The sequence below is a fragment of the Dipodomys merriami genome, unplaced genomic scaffold, assembly GCF_024711535.1.
Source record: "Dipodomys merriami isolate MVZ:Mamm:240054 unplaced genomic scaffold, mDipMer1.0.p SCAF_8, whole genome shotgun sequence".
Classification (NCBI taxonomy): Eukaryota; Metazoa; Chordata; class Mammalia; order Rodentia; family Heteromyidae; genus Dipodomys; species Dipodomys merriami.
This window is the reverse complement of record NW_027206401.1, coordinates 12566848-12588371: the sequence shown is the minus strand read 5'-3', so window position 1 is coordinate 12588371 and position 21524 is coordinate 12566848. Positions and strand designations below refer to the sequence as shown.

The 21524-nt window shown below is 45.7% G+C and overlaps 1 protein-coding gene across 5 annotated transcripts in view; it reads left to right on the top strand.

The window, feature by feature from the left end:
• The window catches only part of LOC138819300 (sterile alpha motif domain-containing protein 5), an 826789-nt gene extending 805812 nt beyond the window's left edge, over positions 1-20977 (top strand). For all 5 annotated transcript variants that reach the window (XM_070010736.1, XM_070010734.1, XM_070010735.1 and 2 more), the window contains 7 exons: positions 1282-1451; positions 2136-2345; positions 3257-3407; positions 8575-8688; positions 12714-13798; positions 15367-15498; positions 17806-20977. In XM_070010736.1, the coding sequence (XP_069866837.1) occupies positions 1282-1451; positions 2136-2345; positions 3257-3407; positions 8575-8688; positions 12714-13798; positions 15367-15498; positions 17806-18069 (2126 nt within the window). In that variant the 3' untranslated portion in view covers positions 18070-20977. The remainder of the gene's footprint in view (positions 1-1281; positions 1452-2135; positions 2346-3256; positions 3408-8574; positions 8689-12713; positions 13799-15366; positions 15499-17805) is intronic.
• Positions 20978-21524: the final 547 nt, after the last annotated feature.

Genomic DNA, 21524 nt, shown 5'->3' with positions numbered 1-21524 from the left:
AGAAGGGAGATTCACTTTGATTGCAGAAGACAGAAAATATATCTCAGAGGAAGGATCTAGAGACTACAGGAGGGTAAAGCAATGGGAGAAAGTGCAAGAATATGGCCAGCAAGATAAAGGGGGTTGGGGAAGGGGGAGATAATTACAAATGTTGCAGTAGCAAATAGTCTTTAGCTGGCCTTCAGCTGAAGAGCTGAGAGACAGCGCCCAGGCCCAGAGTTCAGGCCCCACGAACGACCAAAAAAATAAGATTCTGGGAATCAAAATGAGAGAGAAGAAGAAGGAGAGATGAAGCCTTGTCGCCCCATAGAACTGGGGGAGAAGCAGGGCACCTGGGTGTTTGTTTATGTGCCTACAATGGGCACATTTGGATCTAGGGCTTATTTATACCTTATTACCATGCACAGCAGAGGTCAGGAGCAATGTTAAAACACTGGTGATCACCCAGGCTGGGTGACAACAGATCAACCCCTACCCTAACACTGCTCTCTTGGGTTCAGTTTAGAAGGGGAAGGAAGAGACAAGGAGGACACACATGCGCAGAGAGTAAAATGTGACTGACTTTCAGGTTAATCCGATCCAGGAGATCATCCACAGACTTGGGCTGGGGTGGTTTTCCTTTCCTCCTCCTCCTGGTGGGGTGCTTGGGTTTCTCCTCTTCCTCATTGAGCACATCCACATGGATGAACTTGAATGTGCCCACTTTGTTGTTCAACAGGCCCATCCAGGTGCCCCTAGTACTAGCACCAAAATGAACAAACACACACAAAAAAAGCAAAGATTTTGACGAGCAGAGTCCTGCCTTGCCTTTTGCCTGGACTCTTGCCATGCCATGGATGCCCTGATCACAAGAAGAACGTGCCGAGCCTTTGTTCTCTTTTTTATTTTTTTGTCGGTCATGGGCTTGAACTCTGGGCCCAGGTGCTGTCCCTCAGCTCTTCAGCTCAAGGCTAGCACCCTACCACTTGAGCCACAGTGCCACTTCCAGCCTTTTCTGCTTATGTGGCGCTGAGGAATCAAACCCAGGGCCTCACGTACGCGAGGCAAGCACTCTTACCACTGAGCCACCTTCTCAGCCCATGAGCCCTTGTTCTTTAGGAACTCTATGGGGGATGACAGAGAGCTCATGCCTGGCCCCAGCTCTGATCTGACACTGGCTTGTGGCTGGCTGACAGCTCCCCTTCTCCGGGCCTTCATGTCCTAGTCTGCAGGACTGTCAGTGCTTTCCAGGCTGGCTGCGTGTGCAGTCTGTTTACCTTTCTTTCTATTTCTCTTACCCAGGTGGTCAGACAGTGAGTACCACTGATTCCTCCACCAGCAACAGAGAGAGTGTCAAGTCAGAGGACGGCGACGATGAGGAGCTGCCCTACAGAGGCCCTTTCTGTGGGCGAGCCCGGGTGCATACAGACTTCACCCCCAGCCCCTACGACACGGACTCACTCAAGCTCAAGGTGAGGGTCTCAGTGGCCTCAGGGCAACCAACCCAGGCCCTTTTGTCTCTGTTTGTTTGCTGGTTTTTATGCTGGTCCAGAGGCTTGACCTTGGGCACCTGAGCCCAAGGTTGCTTTTTTCCTCCCTTCATTCCCTCTTGTTGAATGCTGGCCCTGACATGGTCCCACATACCCCAGGCTCTATGCTTTCTCCAGGGAAAGCGGAAGGTATGGAAACAGAGGTATCTAGGTGGGATGTAAGGTTGGATGGGATCCCAGAAATGCATGAAGTAGTCACTGGGCAGGGCTTGCCACTGCCTTGTGATACATGGGAAATTAATTCTCCCAGAAGTAGGATTCTTTCCCCCACCTTTTCCCCTTCCCCCTCCCCAGGCCATGGAAGAATGGAGATGTTTTGAGAGCTGGAGCTCTAGGCAGCCTGCCCGAGACCAGAGATTTCACACACACACATGGCTGTGCAGTCTAAGAGGGAGAGTGGGTCATGGCCCAAGTGGCATTCAGCACAGTCAGAAATGTTCCTCTGGTCTCTGCCAAATTTTCCATCATATTCTGCAGCAGTCACTCGGAAAGGTGACTTGTGATTTTGCCTCACATCATTTTCCCACCTATGTCTGACTGATTGATTGTACTACTTATGCTTAGAAATGCCCCTACTGGAAAGATCTTTTGTTCTTTGGGCCACAGAAAGGAGACATCATTGACATAATCAGCAAGCCGCCCATGGGCACCTGGATGGGCTTGTTGAACAACAAAGTGGGCACATTCAAGTTCATCTATGTGGATGTGCTCAATGAGGAAGAGGAGAAACCCAAGCGCCCCACCAGGAGGAGGAGGAAAGGAAAACCACCCCAGCCCAAGTCTGTGGAGGATCTCCTGGATCGGATTAACCTGAAAGTCAGTCACATTTTACTCTCTGCGCATGTGTGTCCTCCTTGTCTCTTCCTTCCCCTTCTAAACTGAACCCAAGAGAGCAGTGTTAGGGTAGGGGTTGATCTGTTGTCACCCAACCTGGGTGATCACCAGTGTTTTAACATTGCTCCTGACCTCTGCTGTGCATGGTAATAAGGTATAAATAAGCCCTAGATCCAAATGTGCCCCTTGTAGGCCCATGAACAAACACCCAGGTGCCCTGCTTCTCCTCCAGTTCCATGGGGTGACAAGGCTTCATCCCTCCTACTTTCCTCTCTCTCATTTTGATTCCCAGAATCTTATCATTATTTATTTATTTTTTTTTGGTCGGTCATGGAGCCTGAACTCTGGGCCTGGGCGCTGTCCCTCAGCTCTTCAGCTGAAGGCTAGCTTGAGCCGCAGTGCCACTTCTGGCTTTTTTTTCTGCTTATGTGGTGCTGAGGAGTCAAACCCAGGGCCTCTTGCATGCAAGGCAAGCACTCTTATCATTGAACCACCTTCCTAGCCCAATTCCCAGAATCTTATAGCAAGAATTCTATGCCTTTTTTTTTCTTTGCAAAATCTTCTTGCTCTTGAAAATTTTATGGGGCTTTCAAAGTTGGATTTCATCTTCTTTGCTCTAGGCTACATGGAAAGAAAGGAATTAATTTATTAATTCAGTTTCAGTGCCAGCAAGTAGGATCCATCATCGTCTAAAATTATCTATCTATCTTAACTGGTGATGAATAAAGTGCCCTGCCTGTCTGCTAAGCTGGAGCATGGGGAGGCCAGAATAGGTTACAAATGGTACTCGTCTTTGGGTTAGCCAGAAGATGGCTATGGGTAAGGAGCTGAGGAATCTGAGGCTTGTTGGCTGGGCTGCCAGCTCATTCCAGTCTTCCTTCTGTTTCCCACAGGAACACATGCCTACTTTCCTGTTCAATGGGTATGAGGACCTGGATACCTTCAAACTCCTGGAGGAGGAAGACTTGGATGAATTAAATATCAGGGACCCAGAACACAGAGCCGTTCTCTTGACGGCGGTGGAGCTACTGCAGGAATATGACAGTAAGTCCTCACACACACAGAAACGGTTGTTGGTAGATCAGCCACATTCTGTGGTCACTCGCAGGCCTCTCCCCTAAGCTATTATCCATCATGTGATTAGGTCCCTAGTGTTACTCATTCTCTCTGGTTCTCTCTAAAGCCAAGGTCAGTTCCAAATTAAACTAAACAGCTTCCTAGCGCGACATTCCTGTTCACATGGAGACAAATGGAAGGCAGCACTGAAGTCTGAGAGAATTCCATTGCAATTTTTTTTTTTAAGAAAAACACAGCGGTACTATTGCAATGTGTCCTATATTTAGTCATTAGGATCCCTGAACGCAAAAATGATCGTCCATCTGGGACTTCCTTGGTCCATTGAGGATTAAATATGTACCAAAACACATGAGGAGTTGTATTCTTATTAATGAGGGTGGTAACTGAAGAAGTAAAATTCATCAGTTTCCTTTCAAGAAGGCAATCTCTCTGAAGTGAAGATTCCGAGCAGAGAATTGTCAGCCTAAATGACAGCTTATTTTTACAGCCTGTGAGCAGAATTCAGTGAGCTTCCGGCTTTTATGGAGTCTACTTCACTGCATCCTAGCTGTTGCTCCATTAACCCAGTCTTGTCTTGTTCTTTAGTCTTCAATCTGACATCAGAATTATCCCTGAAATTATTCATCATGAAGGGAGTAGCCCTTTGCAGCCATTGAAGTGAAATTCATTTTCTTTCAAGTGTTCTGCTTCAGGAATATCAGTTCTAATAGCCTTTCTATTGCAGAAACACACGCCAAACCATGGTTAATGGTGGAAACAAAATTATACGTTACTGATAGTCTCAAACTTACAGGGCTTTGACTTTCCAATGATGTGAAAGAAACGAAATTTTACTTCCAATTTCCATCCTGATCTTCTCATGGCCTGGAAAAGACAGTATGCTGTCTGATCCTCTTATGTGATTGCTGGGCTGTCCCTGCTCTCCATCAGCCCTGGATGATGACTGGTACTCTCCAGTACCCTGTGTTACTAAGCTTGGATGTTCAATAGGTTGGGTGTGTTGAGTACATATTTGCCTTAAAATATCCTTATGGGGTTCTAGAACCCTCTTGTGAGCTGAGGAACATGGGTGCTGGCCTTCTGAGATCCAAGAGACTTGGAAACACATAGGCCATTAATTTTACTTCTGTTTAAAGAGTGTATTATCTAAATTAGCTAGTAACAGGGAAGTACACAACATCAAAGAGGTCTAAACCTCAAATGAACAGGCATCCTTCAGGAATAGATTTGGAGAGTTTGTATCTCATATCTAATATCACTTTCTAAGCAGAGCTCTGTAGTGTTCTAAGAATGTACAGATGTGTGTAAAGACCCTAGACAGTGGCTAATAGAACTGATCAGCTGTATTCATAGGAATTAGCATTAAATTATCTATCCTGTACCACATCTACTATATGATGTAACTCATCTGCTCTTCCCTAACCATCTGGTTTATATCCACATATCCATACATTTCCTTTGTCGTTTAAATATAGGAGGAACAAAACTGAACCCTAAATATAAACCTGGGACTTGGATTTAATCCATTTCATGCCACAGTAGCCCAGAGCCATTTTCTTTGGATCACACAGAGATAGTAGGATAGTCTTTGTGCCAGGGACATTTTGTAGGAGGAGGGAATCTTTATCCATTAAAACACTAACTAGGAAGGCTTAGAACGCTGTTTCTTCGTAGATCCCATTTTGAATCTATACATTTTCATTGTTCAGAATTTCTCAGATACATAACATAGCTTTTTCTCTTACCGGTCCTAAACCTAAGGCTCCAAGCCTCATGTCTACTGATTCGTGCCTAGAGACTGACTCCAGACTTGTCCTTGGGTTAGAAGAGTTCACATCTGATGCAGTCAAATTCACTGTATTTAAGAAATATTCCCGGCCAGGCACTGAGGCTCATGCCTATAATCCTAGCTACTCAAGAGGCTGAGGTAGGAATGTCTGTAAGACTCTTACCTCCAATTAGCCACCAAAAAGTCAGAAGTGGAGCTGTGACTTAAGTGGTAGAGTACCAGCCTTGAGTGAAAAAAGCCAAAGGACTGAGCCTGGGCCCTGAGTTCAAGCCCAAGTTCTGGCACATACACACACACACACAAGATAGATTCTAAGTAGTTAAAATAACTTAGAGAAACACAATAGGTTTCTGTTGAACTAAATCTCTATATACTAGACAGATAGAGCGATCTAATGAGGTCTTTGAAGACCTGTAGAAATCTTGAAGTGTTCAGATTTCTTCCAAAGGCAAAATGTTGATTGCAAGCCCTGCTTAGAAGTCATTGTCTTCCACTGCTAGGGGGTGGAGCCTCCAGGCTCAGTTCCATTTGGAAAAGGCTTAATTGCAGATTGCTCTTTCTTACAGTCTTTCAGGTCTTGCCCCACTTTTTAAAAAAATTTTTAATTGTGGCTAAATATGTATACCAGGAAGTTTATCACCTTCATTATTTTGCAGCTCAATGTAAATAATAATCTTTCTAAGAAGTTTAATGAGGAATCCCTTCAAACATGCAGTATGAAGTACAGAAGAAAAGAAAACAAATACATGCACATACATTTCCTGAATTCAGCTGAAGTCAACATTGTACCATATTGCTTCCATCTTTATTTTCATAAGAAATGAGGTTACGTAACAATCAGTTTTCTCCTCTTTCTTTCTGAGGCACCTACTCTCCAGCAGAAGGCACATCCATTAAGCTATTTTTGGTGCTGGCACAACTCCTCAGTGTCTTAGCATGTCCCTTTCTCTGTACACGCACATTCATGCAGACATGGCTGTGTTTGGGGAGAGATGAGAAAGAGCTTTATAAAGCCCACATCAATCCCTCCGGGTCCTACTCATGTGAAGTTTCAATCCTTTGGTCTTCTTTGACTACAAGGACCTGCATGGTTCTTGCTCATCTGCTTTCTTGTTTTGGCATCAACTTGAATTTCAAGTGAAGTGTAGGAGAAGGTTATGGGATGGATTTTGCAGTACATACAGCAAGACATCTACCTCTTTCCCCCTGGTGGAGACAATGACTTCTAGCTCCTTCCCACATGATCATGGCTTCAGCAGAAGAACTGTGGTTTTCAGAGGAGGGAATGAAGCGTCCTGCTATGTTTGATGTCGTTGGGAGCCAGACTATATTTCCATACCGTGGTGGGGAACAGGTTTTCTCCTATTCCTGCCGATCAGCACTCTGAAGTCTGCTTAGCCGCTCTGTCTGAACTGTGGCAAACGACACTGCTTCCCTTTCTTGGGTTGTAGCACAGAGCTCAAAGCCCTCATTTATAAGCATCATTGTCCTAAATAATATGCTGGACTAGGACAAAGGCTACTCCAAATCCACAGGCTCTTCGACCCAATGAGGACATCACTGTAGAATGTTCCCGATTTCAGTGGGGGGAGGGAAAGGAGGGGCTCATGAATTTCTAATCAGTTAAGTTTCCCTTCCTCATTCAATAATTAACACTCTAAAGTCAGGGTTCGAATGTAACATCTTAGACTACTATGACCTCTTGCCAGAATCTGTCACAGAAGGCTTTCCTGTGGGAAGTGAAGGCGGGAAAGGAAAAAGGGGTGGTGGAGGCGAGGCTGGAAAGGCAGCGCTCAGCCTCCCTGAGGGTTTATTTTGGTGATCTGAGGAAAAAAAACACCATATTCTGGTTACTGATATGTTTTCTTAAGAAATTTCTTTGTGTATGTGGTTGGTGTGGGAGGTGAAGAAAAAAGACAAGCCATTCATCATTCCAACCAGCTATTTTCAGTAGGAAATGCTTGCTGGGTTTCCATTTTACATGACCAAGCACTTTCACTGCATAATCACACGAAGATGTTCGGTGTGTAACACGGCATCCCACGGCGGGTCCACGTGCTCAGGAGAGAACAGGCAGAGGGAGGCGGCTGGGGACTGAAGGGCCACAAGATTTCCCCCATGGTGTCCCCTAGGTGGACTCCTGTCACAGGCACATCTGGAGCATCTCTTGAGTCTCCACCCCTCCCAGTTTGGGGAAGTCCAGCTGTCCCCAGCTGACAAGGAAGGATGCTTCTACTTACATGAGGTTCCTTAGAAGGGTGTGTCCCACTTAAAGTCATCCAGCTTACGAGCATCGGCTACTCACTTTGCAAGTTGGAGGGTCCCCTGAGCTTTCCCTGGCCCAGCCTCGTGCAGAGGAACTGGAAGTGCTGGCCTGAGACAGAGGGACAAGTCCCACAAGAGAGGAAACACTCCAGTTCATTCCAAACAACACAAACAGAAGGAGACTTGCTGCTGGCTGTCCCCTGGTCAGCACAGGGATCTGTGTGCTGTGGCCCACCTTCCTCTTGGTTAGGTGATAAAAGAGCCGCCTACCTATGCCACCAAGGACTAAGACCGATGATAAAACACGAGACTTCAAGCCAGGGGTGCCTGTGGCTCAGACCTGAAATCCCAGCTACGTAGGAAGCTGAGATGTGAGGATTGTGGTTCAAAGCCAACCCAGGCAGGAAAGTCCATGAGACTCTTATCTCCAGTCAACCACCAAAGCAGCCAGAAGCGGAGCTGTGGCTCAAGTAGTGGAGTGCTAGCATTGAGCAGAAAAGCTCAGGGGCAGAGCATAGGCCCTGAGTTCAAGACCCAGGACCCAGTACCAAACCAAAAAAAAAAAAAAATTAAAATGTTATATTCATTTGGCATTTTTACGTCAGCTCCCAAATTTGGAGCTGAGGCAACTTCAGTAACTAGAAGTCCGTCTCTGTGAAGCACGTGACTTACTCCAGCTTATGAAAGTGGCATTGCCTCACCCGCTCTGTCTCAGTGATGCCGGTACTGCATGAGGACCGCACGGGGCCCCTTCCCAGCCCACACCCCGCTCCGCATGTCTCCTCTCCGCTCAGCCTCCAGTGTACCTCTGAATAACTAGGAAGGAGTCAGAGCACTCGGCTTTGTGCTCCCTCCTCCCAATTTACTTCCATAACATCGACAGTATATTTTTTTAAAAAGCCTCTGATGTCACTAACCCATTTTGATCGTATTCACTCTAAAATAATATGTTCTCTTCTCAAAACCCAAGGCCTAACCGTGCAGTCATGGAAGATCAAAACTCAGATCTGATGACTTCGTGGCCTTGGCTTGTGTCTCCCTCCCCCTTGTGATCCTGTGCTGTGTGCTCACCTTCTGCAGGTAACAGTGACCAGTCCGGGTCCCAAGAGAAGCTGCTTGTGGATAGCCAGGGCCTGAGTGGATGCTCCCCGCGAGACTCCGGATGCTACGAAGGCAGCGAGAACCTGGACAATGGTACTGTGAGCACCGGTGTTCAGAACCTGCTTTGGCGGGGCCTGATTCTCCATGTATCAGCAATTAGTTACCATGGTGTACCCAGGGTTCATCTTTCCATCTTGCTGGCCTCTTCTCCATTCTCATTTCCAGTTGGTCTCTTCTATGTATTCCTGGCTGCTGGGTGAACTTAATAAATTCCATCTAAACTACCTACAGCTGTAAAACCTAACTTGTGTGTCTCCTATGGCCCTTTCTTTATGCAGTTACAACTAACACTTCAGTGTTGGGATGTATCAGGCCCACAAGGAAAGCACTTTACCAGGTAGGCCATTCATCAGAGTCACACCAGCAGCTCTTAAATGCCCCAGCTGCACTGCCAGTCTACAGGCAAATAGAGAGGGTGACAGAAAAGCCACATGTCTGGTTTATGGCTTCCCTGCCCTAAACAGTCAGAACACGGTCGGTATGAAATTTCAGGAAATGTGCTTGTCTCAAACAGAAGCAGAATGATAAGTACAATGGGCTCAGGCAGGCTAAATGTCCCTGTGGGAAGGTTGGTGGTTTCCTGTGATGAACCCCAAAATTCTCATTATTGCAAGATTCAAAATAGTAATAAAGTATTCATGCTGCCATCATGATTTCGATCTCTAGGGACACTTGAAGATCATAGCAAAAAATGCCCAAGTTTTATAGGGGTACTTTTTTTTTGGGGGGGGGGTCCAGTCGTGGGGCCTGAACTCTGGGCTTGGGCGCTGTCCCTCTGCTCTTCAGCTCAAGGTTAGCGCTCTACCACTTGAGCCACAGCACCACTTCTGGCTTTTTTCTTTTTGCTTATGTGGTGCTGAGGAATCGAACCCAGGGCCTCATGCATGCAAGGCAAGCACTCTACCACTGAGCCACCTTCCCAGCCCCAATATAGGGGTACTTTTTGTGTGTGTGTTTGTTTTCTTGGTATCAGCACTGGGGCTTGAACTCGGGGTCTAGGCAGCGTCCCTTAGCTTTTTTAAAAGCTCAAGGTTAGCATTTGACCATTTCAGCCACAGCTCCACTTCTAGCTTCTTGCTGGCTCACTGGAGACAAGATTTGTCTTCCTGAGCGGACTTTGAACCTTGATCCTCAGATCTCAGCCTCCTGAGTAGTTAGGTATGCGCCACCAGCACCCTGTCCAAGTTTAGCAGCTTTTAGCTGCCTTTTGGAATCCCATCTTGTAATGCATAAGTTCAGATTGCAACTGGATTGCAACTCATTAGTGGGTCACAGATAGTACTATTTTGTGTGTGAGATAAAATTGAGTAGAAAATACCAGAATGCATTTTATCAGGTAAGAATTAGGGTTAGATTTGTCAGCATCATTATTTGTAATCTTAGTTTCAGGGATGTGTCTGTGTGTGTGTGTTAGGTGGTGAATACAAAACATGGCTCATATAGTGAATGATGGCAGAAAGAGGGTGAGATTCATTGTGGACATCAAACAAAAAACAGAACGAGAGTGCTCACTTCTGGCTACCAGCCCTCTGCTTGCATTTATTCAGCGTGACCCCTTTTTAGCACTGGCAAGTATCCTTGGTTGGTACTTTAGAGACCTTAAAATTTGATCCATGAGCCCTGCCACTCACGAGTGTTCTCTGTAATGTGGGAGGAGAATAGATCCTCTGAGCAGTAGTATTTAGATAGATTGGGTTCATATTGGATACAAAACCTCCCCAGGATTGTAGCGTAGCCTCAGTGTCAGCAAACATCAAACCCTCCCATAAGTCTGAAAGGTTTTCCTTTTCTGCTGATCACCTTCCCCTAGCCAAACAAATTGAAACTGCTCAATTGGGACGCTTTTTATAGATGTCACCGGCAGAATATTTAATGCCCAGAGAACTCGGGTGCACCTGATGGCAAATTGGTTGAAAGCAGCTGCTGGGGCCTACTTTGAACTCTGTAAATCCAGAGATCTTACTAATGGAAGCTTAATGCAAAGATGGGGTTTAAATGTATGATTTATATTGGGAGTGAAGTGGGGGGGACCCATATTTCTAAAATTTATGCTAATAGAGTTTCAAGAACTTTCTGTTTCAGGTGGGTTTTTTCTGAAGTTTCACGGTATAGGCTTTCTGAAGATATTTTCCTTTTTTTCCACTTAGCTGTGCTAGTGGAGAATGGGACCATGGCCAAGATATTCAGGAGCAGCAGTAGGCTAATGAGCTTCATGTGACCACAAAATAGCCAACAAATAATGCTTAGTGTGAGGTTGTCTGTCAGTGTGGACCACACAGGCGGACAGGCCGTCTGCTCTTGCATGACTGTTCACGAGGAAAGTGCTGGGGTGAGGCTCAGTGGTAGAGCACTTGCCTGGCTTGTGCAAGGCCCTGACTTCCATCCCACGCAGGGCAAAAAGAGAGGGAGGATGGAAGGGGAGAGAAGGTTGTTCAAGCCTCACAAGGGAGGACACATGGCATCAAACCAAGTCTGCTGACTGAAAGATATTTCACTTGTTGATTTGTGTCTTACCACAAAGAAAGACCTTATTTGTAAAATGTGATTGAGGAGGCCACTGTGTTTACGATATCATCTCAGAGTCTGCAGTGCAGCTTCAGGTGATGCTTTGCATCTTATCAGTTTGAGATCAGAGTGAATTTGGTAGCTGTGAAATCATGGAAGGAATCTGTTTTTCTCTTGTAGGGCTACAGCCCCAGGCCATTTATTTCTGCTCCTTCTCCTTCATCTCTACAGCCTTAGCTTATCTCAAACAGTCCTTTTATTTACCCTAACGTGGCCATTTGCTGTTTCCATGGGACCCATCCATCCCTTTCTCTCTTCTCCCTGCCAAATGAGCCCATAGCTTGCTTTTTCCTTGTTGCTACATGTATTGTATTGAAGGGAAGAGATTGATTAATGGAGAGGTGTCAAAATTCGACATTAAAATATCACATTTAAAGTGTTCACTGAAAGTGCCAGCCATTTCTTTGTCCCTTCTAAGTCTGCTGTGGGTTTATTTTTCATCTTTTTATGTAGGTCTAGAGTAATAAAATCACTTGGCTCCTATATTCTGTTAGCTGGTGTATTTCCCCCAGGCATCAGCGTAGCTCTGCAAGCAACAGGTTAACGGAAAGTGAGAGACAAAGGGCAAGTCTATGTATGAATGCACTCACCATGTACCTGTATGTGGAGGTATTAATTAGTACAGTGCCTGGCCTTTGGATAGCAACCCGTAGTAAACCTTACCAAGCAGCAGCAGCAGCAGTTAGTATGACCCAGTGGTCTTCATTAAGTAGATTGTGTCTGGATCATCATTCAGTTATCATTAGGACAGTTCATCTTAACCAGGGCAGCTGCTCTGCGAGAAGCATGTAAGTGTTGCATCAATGGTTTTTGGAAAAGTACTAACATCAGTTTTTTATTGGTCTAAAACAAAGTTAGTTGCTCATTTCTAGGTAAATTTATTAGAGAGCTGCTTCAAGTGAGGTGTAATTTAATACTTGTTGATCTTCCCTTCCGTGGTATCATTTATGGTCCCTGTCTCAAGGTGTCAATCTAACTCTTTCAACCATGAGCTCGGGGTCTTGTACTCAGCACACAAAGCCAAGGGGGGTGGTCAGTGAACCTTGTGCCCAATGCAGCGAGGAGCATAACTTTCCTGTTCTGCTTGACAGAGCATCTTTCTTTTCCACATAACTCGATGAATCTCAATCTCCACGAACCCCCTTAATACAACTAAAAATCCTTTAAAAATCATTCTTATTATCTTGGAGTATTTGTACTGAGGGGTTGCAATTCAGCATGTCAGTGTAGTTAATACACCTTGATCAATGGTCACCTCTTTTGTCATTCTCCCCCATCTCTGCCAACCCCACCCAACCACCCAATTTTCCTAGTTCTTTCTAAAACCATAATAACCCATCATCACCGGGCGCCATTAGTGATGGTTTTGTGTCCCTAGTGTTAACAGCGAGATATGGGAATTGGAGAGTTCCATTACATGAGGCTCTCTCTGTGCGTGGATTGGATTGCTTCGTTTTTGACACACGATTGTAAAATACAACTTTGTTTCCTAGGCAAGACTCCGAAAGCTGGCCTCTCGTCTGCCAAGTCGTCAACCGAGTCCAGCTTGAAGTCTTTCAGCCGGAGTCAGCTGGGCAACTACCCAACACTGCCTTTAACCAAGTCAGCGGAAGCCCAGAAGCAGGAAGAGGACAGCAGGGGACGCTGCGGTCCCAGCCCGGATATCGCCAAGCACTGTGACATGCCCTGTGGGACCGGAGCCAGTAAAAACCGGAGAAGCCTCCCCGTCTCCATCTGTCGGAGCTGTGAGACCCTGGAGGGTCCCCAGTCCGTGGACGCGTGGCCCCGGTCCCATTCCCTGGATGACCTTCAAGGAGAGCCTGATGATGGAAAAGTTGTGCCTACCGAGGTGACAGAACCCTCCTCTCAGATTGTACCAGAAGTGCCACAAAAGACAGCCACGTCCCTCGCAAAGCCTCAGCCCCCGGGGCGCGACTCTCCGGCCAGCAAGGCGTTGCTACTGACCCAAAGCAAGGGATGCTCTGATCCCCAGAAAATGACTCCTAAGAAACTGGACGGCTCCCCAGCGGCCACTTCCCTCGGCCCATCGCCTCCTTCGCCGCCACAGGGTTGGCCCAGAAAGGAGGCTCAGCCTCCTGCCGTTAAACCCAGTTTAGCAAGGACGTCTCTGGAGGGCCACAGGAAAGGACATGACTTAGAAGGGACACACCACCCCTCGGGCACCAAAGAAGGGGTAGATGCTGAGCAGAGGGGTCCTGAGGCAAGGACGCAGCCAAAACATCCGTCCCAGCCCCCGCCCGTCCCTGCCAAAAAGAGCAGAGAGCGCCTAGCCAATGGCCTCCACCCGGCCCCCCCAGGCCCTGACGCCCCCTGCCTGCCCATGAAGAAGGCCAGCCCTGCCAGCCCCGCCGACTGCCCGCTGGCATCCAGGCTGCCCCTACCCCCCTGGCTCTCCGAGCTCCCTGAGAGTGCCAGCCTCCAGGAGCACGGCGTGAAGCTGGGCCCCGCACTGAGCAGGAAGGTGTCCTGCACCCGGGCCGTGGACCTGGAGACGCTCACGGAGAACAAGCTGCAGGCCGAGGGCATCGACCTCACCGAGGAGCCCTACTCGGACAAGGTACCCAGGGACCCTTGCGGAGGTCGCTGGCGGTCAGTGCCCCGGAGGCGCGGGGAGAGGCAGCGGCCCACCTGCCTCTGTCCAGTGCGCGCTGCCCGCTGGTGAACCCAGAGCACAGACCTCAGCCCCCGCCTGGTGGTGGTGGTGGTGGTGGTGGTGGTGGTGGTGGTGGTTGTGGTGGTGGTGGCAGCAGTGCTGATGTGATTTGGGGGTGGGACAGAGGCAGCTGCCCTTTGCTCACAGTGATCAGTTTATCAGAGCAGAACAAGATCCTGAACGATCTGGATTTGTGAGGGAGAGAGAGCCCAGCCTGGTGTGTTGAGTCTGACCCCCGTGTGCTCCCCGCTGCATTTCCCCACACACTGACCAGGGTGCAAAATTAACCCGCACAACAGTCTCCTCGAGGAGCATGCTGAGGATAACTGGACCTCCTGATCAGACCTAATTCAGACATTTCATTACCTTATTATCTGACAGGGATAAAAAGGTCATAGGACAGCCGCTTGTGGTACCAAACCATTTAGATCTATAATTTTTTTTTAAATCATCTTTTTATTTGAAAAGAAAGAAATAAATGAATAAAAAGATCTGCAAGAACCAAACTAAATGTGAAGGCAGTGAGTGATACCAGCAGCGCTTTGCTTGACTCCTGGAAATGCATGTTTTGTCATCGGTCATTGTCATCTTCCTCTTCCTCTTTCTCCTCTCCATAAAATTCTTCAGACCATGGATTCCTCCCAGTTGCCCCGTCCCTATTCTTTTCCTCCCCTTCTTTTGATATATTATGAGTGATCCCCTTTGAGGAAAGGGAAGTAAGGAGAATTTTCTAGCGTATTCAGCCCAGTGATGTGGTACACATCTTCATAGCTAAACAGCACACGGGAGAACATCTACCCAGCAGGATTGGTCCTGCAGTCTAGGAGACTGTCTTCAGAAGCACAGGAAGAGTTGGCAACACAATCAGATAGAGTGAGACAAGGCATTGGTCTGAAACATACAGGCTGGTCAGGATCTGCCTTCTTCCTTCGTTTTGTTTGTGTTCTGTGCTGGTACTAGGACTTGAACTCAGGGCCTGGTTCTTGCTGAGCTTTGTTTGCTCAAGGCCAGTGCTTTACCACTTGAGCCACACCTCCATTTCTGGCTTCTTGCTGGTTAATTGGACTTTGCTGTTCCAACTGTCTTCAAACTTCAATCCTCAAATCTCCACATCCTGGGTGGCTAGGAATACAGGCACCAGCTACCAGTGCCCAGCTGTATCCTGCCTAATTGGTTTCAAAACACTTCCGTAACAAATGTACTCATTATCTTGCCCATGTAATTGTAACCCCTCTATATGGTATTTTCACAATTTTTTTTTTTTTAAAAACACACTTCCCTAGAGCTTGCCAGTATTTGGAAGCATCCATCCTGATAACCAAGACCATCGATTTGTTTCCAATTGGAATCTGGGTGTTAATTTCCTAAATGTGCTAAATGCGTTATCCTCTCCTAGGTTTAGTATATTTTAGAAAAAAAGGAAGACTAATGTGGACAACTCTTGATGCCCCATGTCTGTTCTTCCCTGGTAGCATGGCCGCTGTGGGATTCCTGAAGCCTTGGTGCAGAGATACGCAGAGGACTTAGATCAGCCCGAGAGGGACATCGCCTACAACATGGACCAGATCCGGGTGAAGCTGCTGCGCAAGCAGCACCGCATGGCGGTGAGCACCCTCTCGCACGTGGTGTTCTGAGGGCTTTTGGTTACAGTTCGAAGGCTGAGCAGTGCTAAGGAAGGAAGGAAGCAGCTGGGAAGTTAAAACATACTATATATAGAGAGAGAGTATGCTTTAACTTATATATTATATATTTATAATATTTATAATAGTATAATATATATGTTATATATTACATATGTGTTGTACGATTAGCCTACATTTTGAATTTTCCCCATCCTGGTTCTGGAGATAGAGTCTAGGACTTCATGTACGTATGCTAGGCAGGCATTCTACCACCGGATCTGGACCTAAGCCCCAGAGTGTAGCTTACACTGGCCCTGAACTCATGATCCTGCAGCGTCAGCCAGAGTTACAGGTGCGATTACAGGTGTGTGCCACCACACTTAGCCTTAGAAGTTTTCTAAAATATAATTTTAGAAGAAAATCTCAACATTGGAAACTATCTTTAAAAAAAAATGCATGGAGGGCTGAAGGTGGCTCAGTGGTAGAGTGTTTGCCTCACATGCATGAGGCCCTGGGTTCGATTCCTCAGCACCACATAAGCATAAAAAGCCGGAAGTGGCGCTGTGGCTCAAGTGGTAGAGTGCTAGCCTTGAGCTGAAGTGCGCCCAGGCCCAGAGTTTAGACCCCAGGACCAACCAAACCAAACAAAACAAAACAAAATGCATGGAGTACACAGAAAATTTCAGTTAAAGAGAAGTAAGTTCAAGTGAGATCCATTGTACCACGTGATTGCTACAGTTAATAGGTATAGCTATACTTAAAAAGTAAATGGTAAGGCGGTGATTTTAAGTGTTCTTCCCACAAGAAAAAATGTGAAATATCATGAGGTAATTAATGCATCTTAAGTAGCTCACTTAGCCATTGCATTAAAATGTATGCATTCAATGAAACACCATGTTATGGATACTAAATAAATACAAATTTACTTAATTTCAAAAATAATTATTCCTACACATGTTCATGAGGTTCTGATTATTCTCATTTATTTGAAAATGAATCTCTTTTACTGTACTAAAATCTTTTTTTAAATCAATATTTTATTGTGCTATATTGGGTACATGTCTCGTAGGTTACCCAATTCCACTGTTAAAACCTAGAGATATTTTCCAACTGTTTATTTTAATATACTGAAGAGCATCCTGATGGATAAATCTTTATAGACCTATAAGTAATACCTGAGGATATGTATTCTCTGAAAAGCATTTGCTTCATCAAAATTGCACAAAATTCAAAGATTTTTTTTACATATTACACATTGCCTTTTACAAGCCCTTATATATTCAGTAGTCAAGTTTCAAGGTCCATTTTCTTGTCTTCACCAACATTCATATTATTATGTTTTGTAATTTTTATAATCACATTGATTATATACTTAAGTTTTGGTTGTTCGTGTAGATTCAAAGTACATGGAAACTCTGCTTTATAAAAATACAACCAAGCCAGGAGCTAGTGGCTCATCCCTATAATCCTAGCTAGTCAGGAGGCTGAAAACTGAGAATCGCAGTTCGAAGCCATCCCAGGCAGCAAAGTCCCTGACATTCTTTTCTCCAATCAACTGCTCAAAAGGCCAGAGGTAGAGCAGTGCTTAAGGGGTAGAGCTAGCTTTGAACACAAATGCCCAGGGACAGTGCTCAGGCCCTGAGCTCAAGCTCCAGGGCCGGTACACACACACACACACGCACACACGCACGCATGCACGCACGCACGCACGCACGCACGCACGCACGCACGCACGCACGCACTACAATGTAGCCAGGCATCAGTGACTCATGCCTATCTACTCAGGAGGCTGAGAGTTGTGTATGAAGGTTCAAACTTTCAAAGCTAGCACAAGCAGAAAAGTATGAAATTCTTATCTCCAATTAACCTGTAAAAAGCTCAAGTGGAAGTTTAGCTCAAGTGATGGAACATCAGTCAGCTTAGAGTGAAAAAAGCTAAGGGAGTGTTTAGGGTCCTGAATACAATCCTCAGTGACAGCAAAACCAAACCAAAACAAAGCAAAAAACCCCCATTACAACCCATTGCATTTTTATGCATATCACCTTAAGCACCCCGCACGGAAGAACATAGCACTGTGAAACGAAGTAGAAGCATAAATAAATACTTAAACAATTTTAAGACCCAACCATATCATTGGAGATTTGGTCTGATTCCAGATACCTTCTAGAACATTCTAGAATACTTCCTTGAAGACTTTTCTTTGCGAGCGTGTGTGTCAGTGCTGTTCTCGTGTAGGCCTGTAAACCAGTGTGGTCTTCCCCAGGCTTACTGCTGTCTTTCTGTATCTAGATCCCAAGTGGCGGGCTCACAGAGATCTGCAAAAAGCCCCTGTCTCCGGGCTGCATCACGTCGGTGTCGGATTGGCTCACCTCCATCGGCCTGCCCATGTATGCCAGCATGCTGTCCGACGCGGGGCTCAGCATGCTGAGCCAGGTGCCTTCCCTGTCCCATACTTGCCTTCAGGAGGCCGGCATCACCGAGGAGCGCCACGTGAGGAAGCTCCTGTCCGCAGCCAGACTCTTCAAACTGCCACCCAGCCCAGAGACCATGTAGCCAGCCCAGCGACGCGCCGACCTGGACAAGAGCCAGCCCTTCACTGTGCTTACAACGCCCACGCCGCTCCCCCATCCCTGCCAGGCTGATTCGGATCCCGAAGAAAGGCCCCGCGTGTGGCCCATGAAATGACACATCTGGCAAAGGACCGAGGCGCTTCTCCTCCAGGAGAGCCCCCTCAAGGAAATCGCTGGGGTTCTCAATGACCCCCCCTCGCCAAGGGCAAGACAAGCACTTCATTTTATTTGCAGACACACAAGAACCAAGATGCCAAGTAGGTACCAAGACCATGCCTCCAGCCTGGCCTTGTGCTGCCTGGGAGGAGAGGAGAGGGGCCGGGTAGCCTGTTGTTTCTGATGCGACCCTTGGCTCTTTTGTCAGTCATGCCCACACCAGATGGGCGTAGCCAGGCCAAAGTCACAGCCTTGGGAATGATTGTACACCCTGGACCGTGCTCGCTCGTTGACAAGCTAAAAAGATCTGGCTGCACCGGGAAAATAAGGAAGTCCTATTCTCCTTTAGATAAACAAGAGACTTTTGTAAGAATTGCTTTCTAGCAATCAGCTTTTATTTGCCTTAATACAAGCTTTTAAGCAGATACCTATCTAGTGTCCACAACCCTGTAACCCTATTCCAGGTCTTCAGCTTAAACTGCCATCTAACATTCCTGGGATGTTTCTAGAAAGAAAAAAAGGGGGAAAAAAGAGCTTCTCTAATTGTCGTGTTCTAACCATGGCTTATTTTGTAGGGGTGTTTATCAGACACGCTTTCATGTTGGGTCTTTAACCACAAACTCAGTTTAAAAAAAAAAAGAGAGATTGGAAATTCACAAGTGTGTGTGTGTGTGTGTGTGTGTGTGTGTGTGAGAGAGAGAGAGAGAGAGAGCGACAGAGAGACAGAGTGAGTGTGTGTATTGAAAAGGTTTCCAAGGTGGTTTTTTTATGTTTCTTTCATTTCTATCTTTTTCTTACTTTGATACTTCCTAAAATTGAAACCAAGGTTCATTAAAGAGCCAGATACCCCATGTTAAGTATGCATATTCTCACAGATCTCAATCCATTCTGCCCTCTTCTAGTGTTCAGGGTTTAAAATTTGCTCAGTAATCAGCAAATCTCAACAACCTTTAAGATTTCTATTACTTAAAAAAATGGATTTTGTTTTTCCTTCACATTCTTCTGAACACTATTTGAAGCATCCCTGTGGTTATTTAGAATAGAAGCATTTGGAATGCAAGACTTTGATCAAAAATTCTCTTCATAGTTCACCTGGTTATTAAAAGAAATGCTTCCCTGGGGGCTTGGGGGAGGTTGGCAGGGGAGTGGTTATGTGGCTTACAAAGCTATCTTTAACATCTGTTTTAGATGTCTGGATCTATGATTGAGGAACAGGACATCCTCAGCTTGTGTGGGTATCTTCATGTCTTGGTGTGAATTTTTCAAAATAATCTGTGTTATTATTATTAGTGACATACACCTTCTATAAGATGCCATGTGAAGGAGTTGTGGAGACCTACAGTACAAAGTTACAGATCCCCGCTTTCCACTGAGCTCATCTTTCTCCCAGTAGGGTTGTGGCACAGCCTCTCTGCCGTGGCAGTGGTGGGTGGCAGGGTCCCGGGTAGCTGCAGCTACCCAGCAGAGTGTTCTGTGGTGGAAGTAGGTGCTGTAAGACCATCTTTTCTCCTTGCTTTTGAAATACCTCAGCTTGACATTCCAGCAGGTCCTGCTCACGATGGTAGCTGAGCAAAAAGGCGACCCAGAAGTCTCGTGAGAGGTTAGTAGCCAAGGAGGAAGGGAAACCTCACGTGAATTTTAGTTCATTCTTGGTGTAGGGTTTTCATTTAAGTAAAACTAGCACTAGAGGTGTTGAGAATGCCAAACCATATCATTGTTTTTAAAACTCACTCTGGAAGTTACTGCCTTTGCATGGAAAATGAAATTCAGGGACCACAAATAATTTTTAGTGAGAGAATGTCTGATCTGAGGGGACTGAGGTGGGGTTTTTTTTGTTTTTGTTTTTTTTACTTTATTGTTTTCTTTTTAAATTTGTGGAATTTGGGTTTTTGTTGTTGTTATTGTTTTGTTTTTTGGTGTTTTTTTTTTTTTGCATATCCTTAGTGTTTGTTGGGTCTTCTTTTGCTTTAAACATTTTCATTTGGTCTGAGAGGAGCCTGCATGCGTGGGTGACATATGACTGAAATGGCTGGAAGCTGCCTGGGCTGTTTGTAGTCAGGTGGCAGGCCGCAGCAATATCCATTTTTAATCCGTTTGTATTTAGTACAGAATTTTGAGTGACAGTGGAAATCGTTGTCTTTGGCAAGCACAAAAAAAACCTGAAAAGGCAGTTTGGCTCAGGTAGCTACACAGAATGTTGCTATGTACGAAACAGCTGTTCTGGAAAAGAAATACAGTTAACCCCAATGACTGACATTCCCAAATCACCAAGAATAAATCGCTTTTCCATGGCCTTGCCCCAGTGAAGGCTCTTTTCTCTGTCCTGAACCCAGTGTGGTCGAAATTGGAATCCAGTCCCCAACATAGCAAGAGCTTGCTTTTATAACTGCAGGGAAGTCACTTCACCACGTCTCAGCTGCATGTGGTACTGTATTCTGTTCAGAAAAAAAAAATAAAAACAAAAATTATATATATATATATATATATAAACTGTCTGAGTCCAAGTTATCTTGATTTTAAATTGATAGAGAAAACATACTGTCAAGCAAGTTATATAACAACTAACAACATTGCACTTTCTGTATATGAAATCAATATTTAAATAACTTATTTTTCTCCATTGCTGTTCTTAAACGTTGTAAGTAGCTGTAATATACCAGTACCAATATGTTCTTGCAATTGCTTCAGCCCAAGAAAGCTGTGTATTGTTTTAAAAAAAAATGTAAAAAAACAAATTATTGTGATGTTTCATTTAGAAAAAAAAAAAGGTGGACAGAAGGGTTTTCCTATGTATCAAAACTTGTCTATAATTATGTCATCTATGTACCTAGAAAAAAAAGTAAATAAATTTCTCCGGTTGAATCTGCATCTTGTTTTATTCAGGACTTCAAAGGTGGATGGGAGCTGGGTGCCAGTGGTTCACATCTGGAATCGTAGCTACTGAGAAAGCTGGAATCAAAGTGACACTCTAGCCCCAGCTAACCAGCAAAAAGCCAGAAATGGAGGTGTGGCTCAAAGAGTGCCAGCCTTGAGCAAAAACAAACGGGAGTTCCAGGCCCTGAGTTCAGGTTCCAGTACTGGCACACAAAACCAGCCATTGAGTGTCTCTGGGTCTTTCCGTCAATTTATGAACTCCCCCAGCCTCTGTGTGTACTTTTTTTTCTCATTCCTGACACAAAATAGGGTTGTAGATTTCATCTATCTACTTGGTGCCAGGGTCCTGCCCTGAACTGATCCGCAGCAGAAAGCAGGTCCTTGGCAGCCAGGGCAGCCACCTATTTC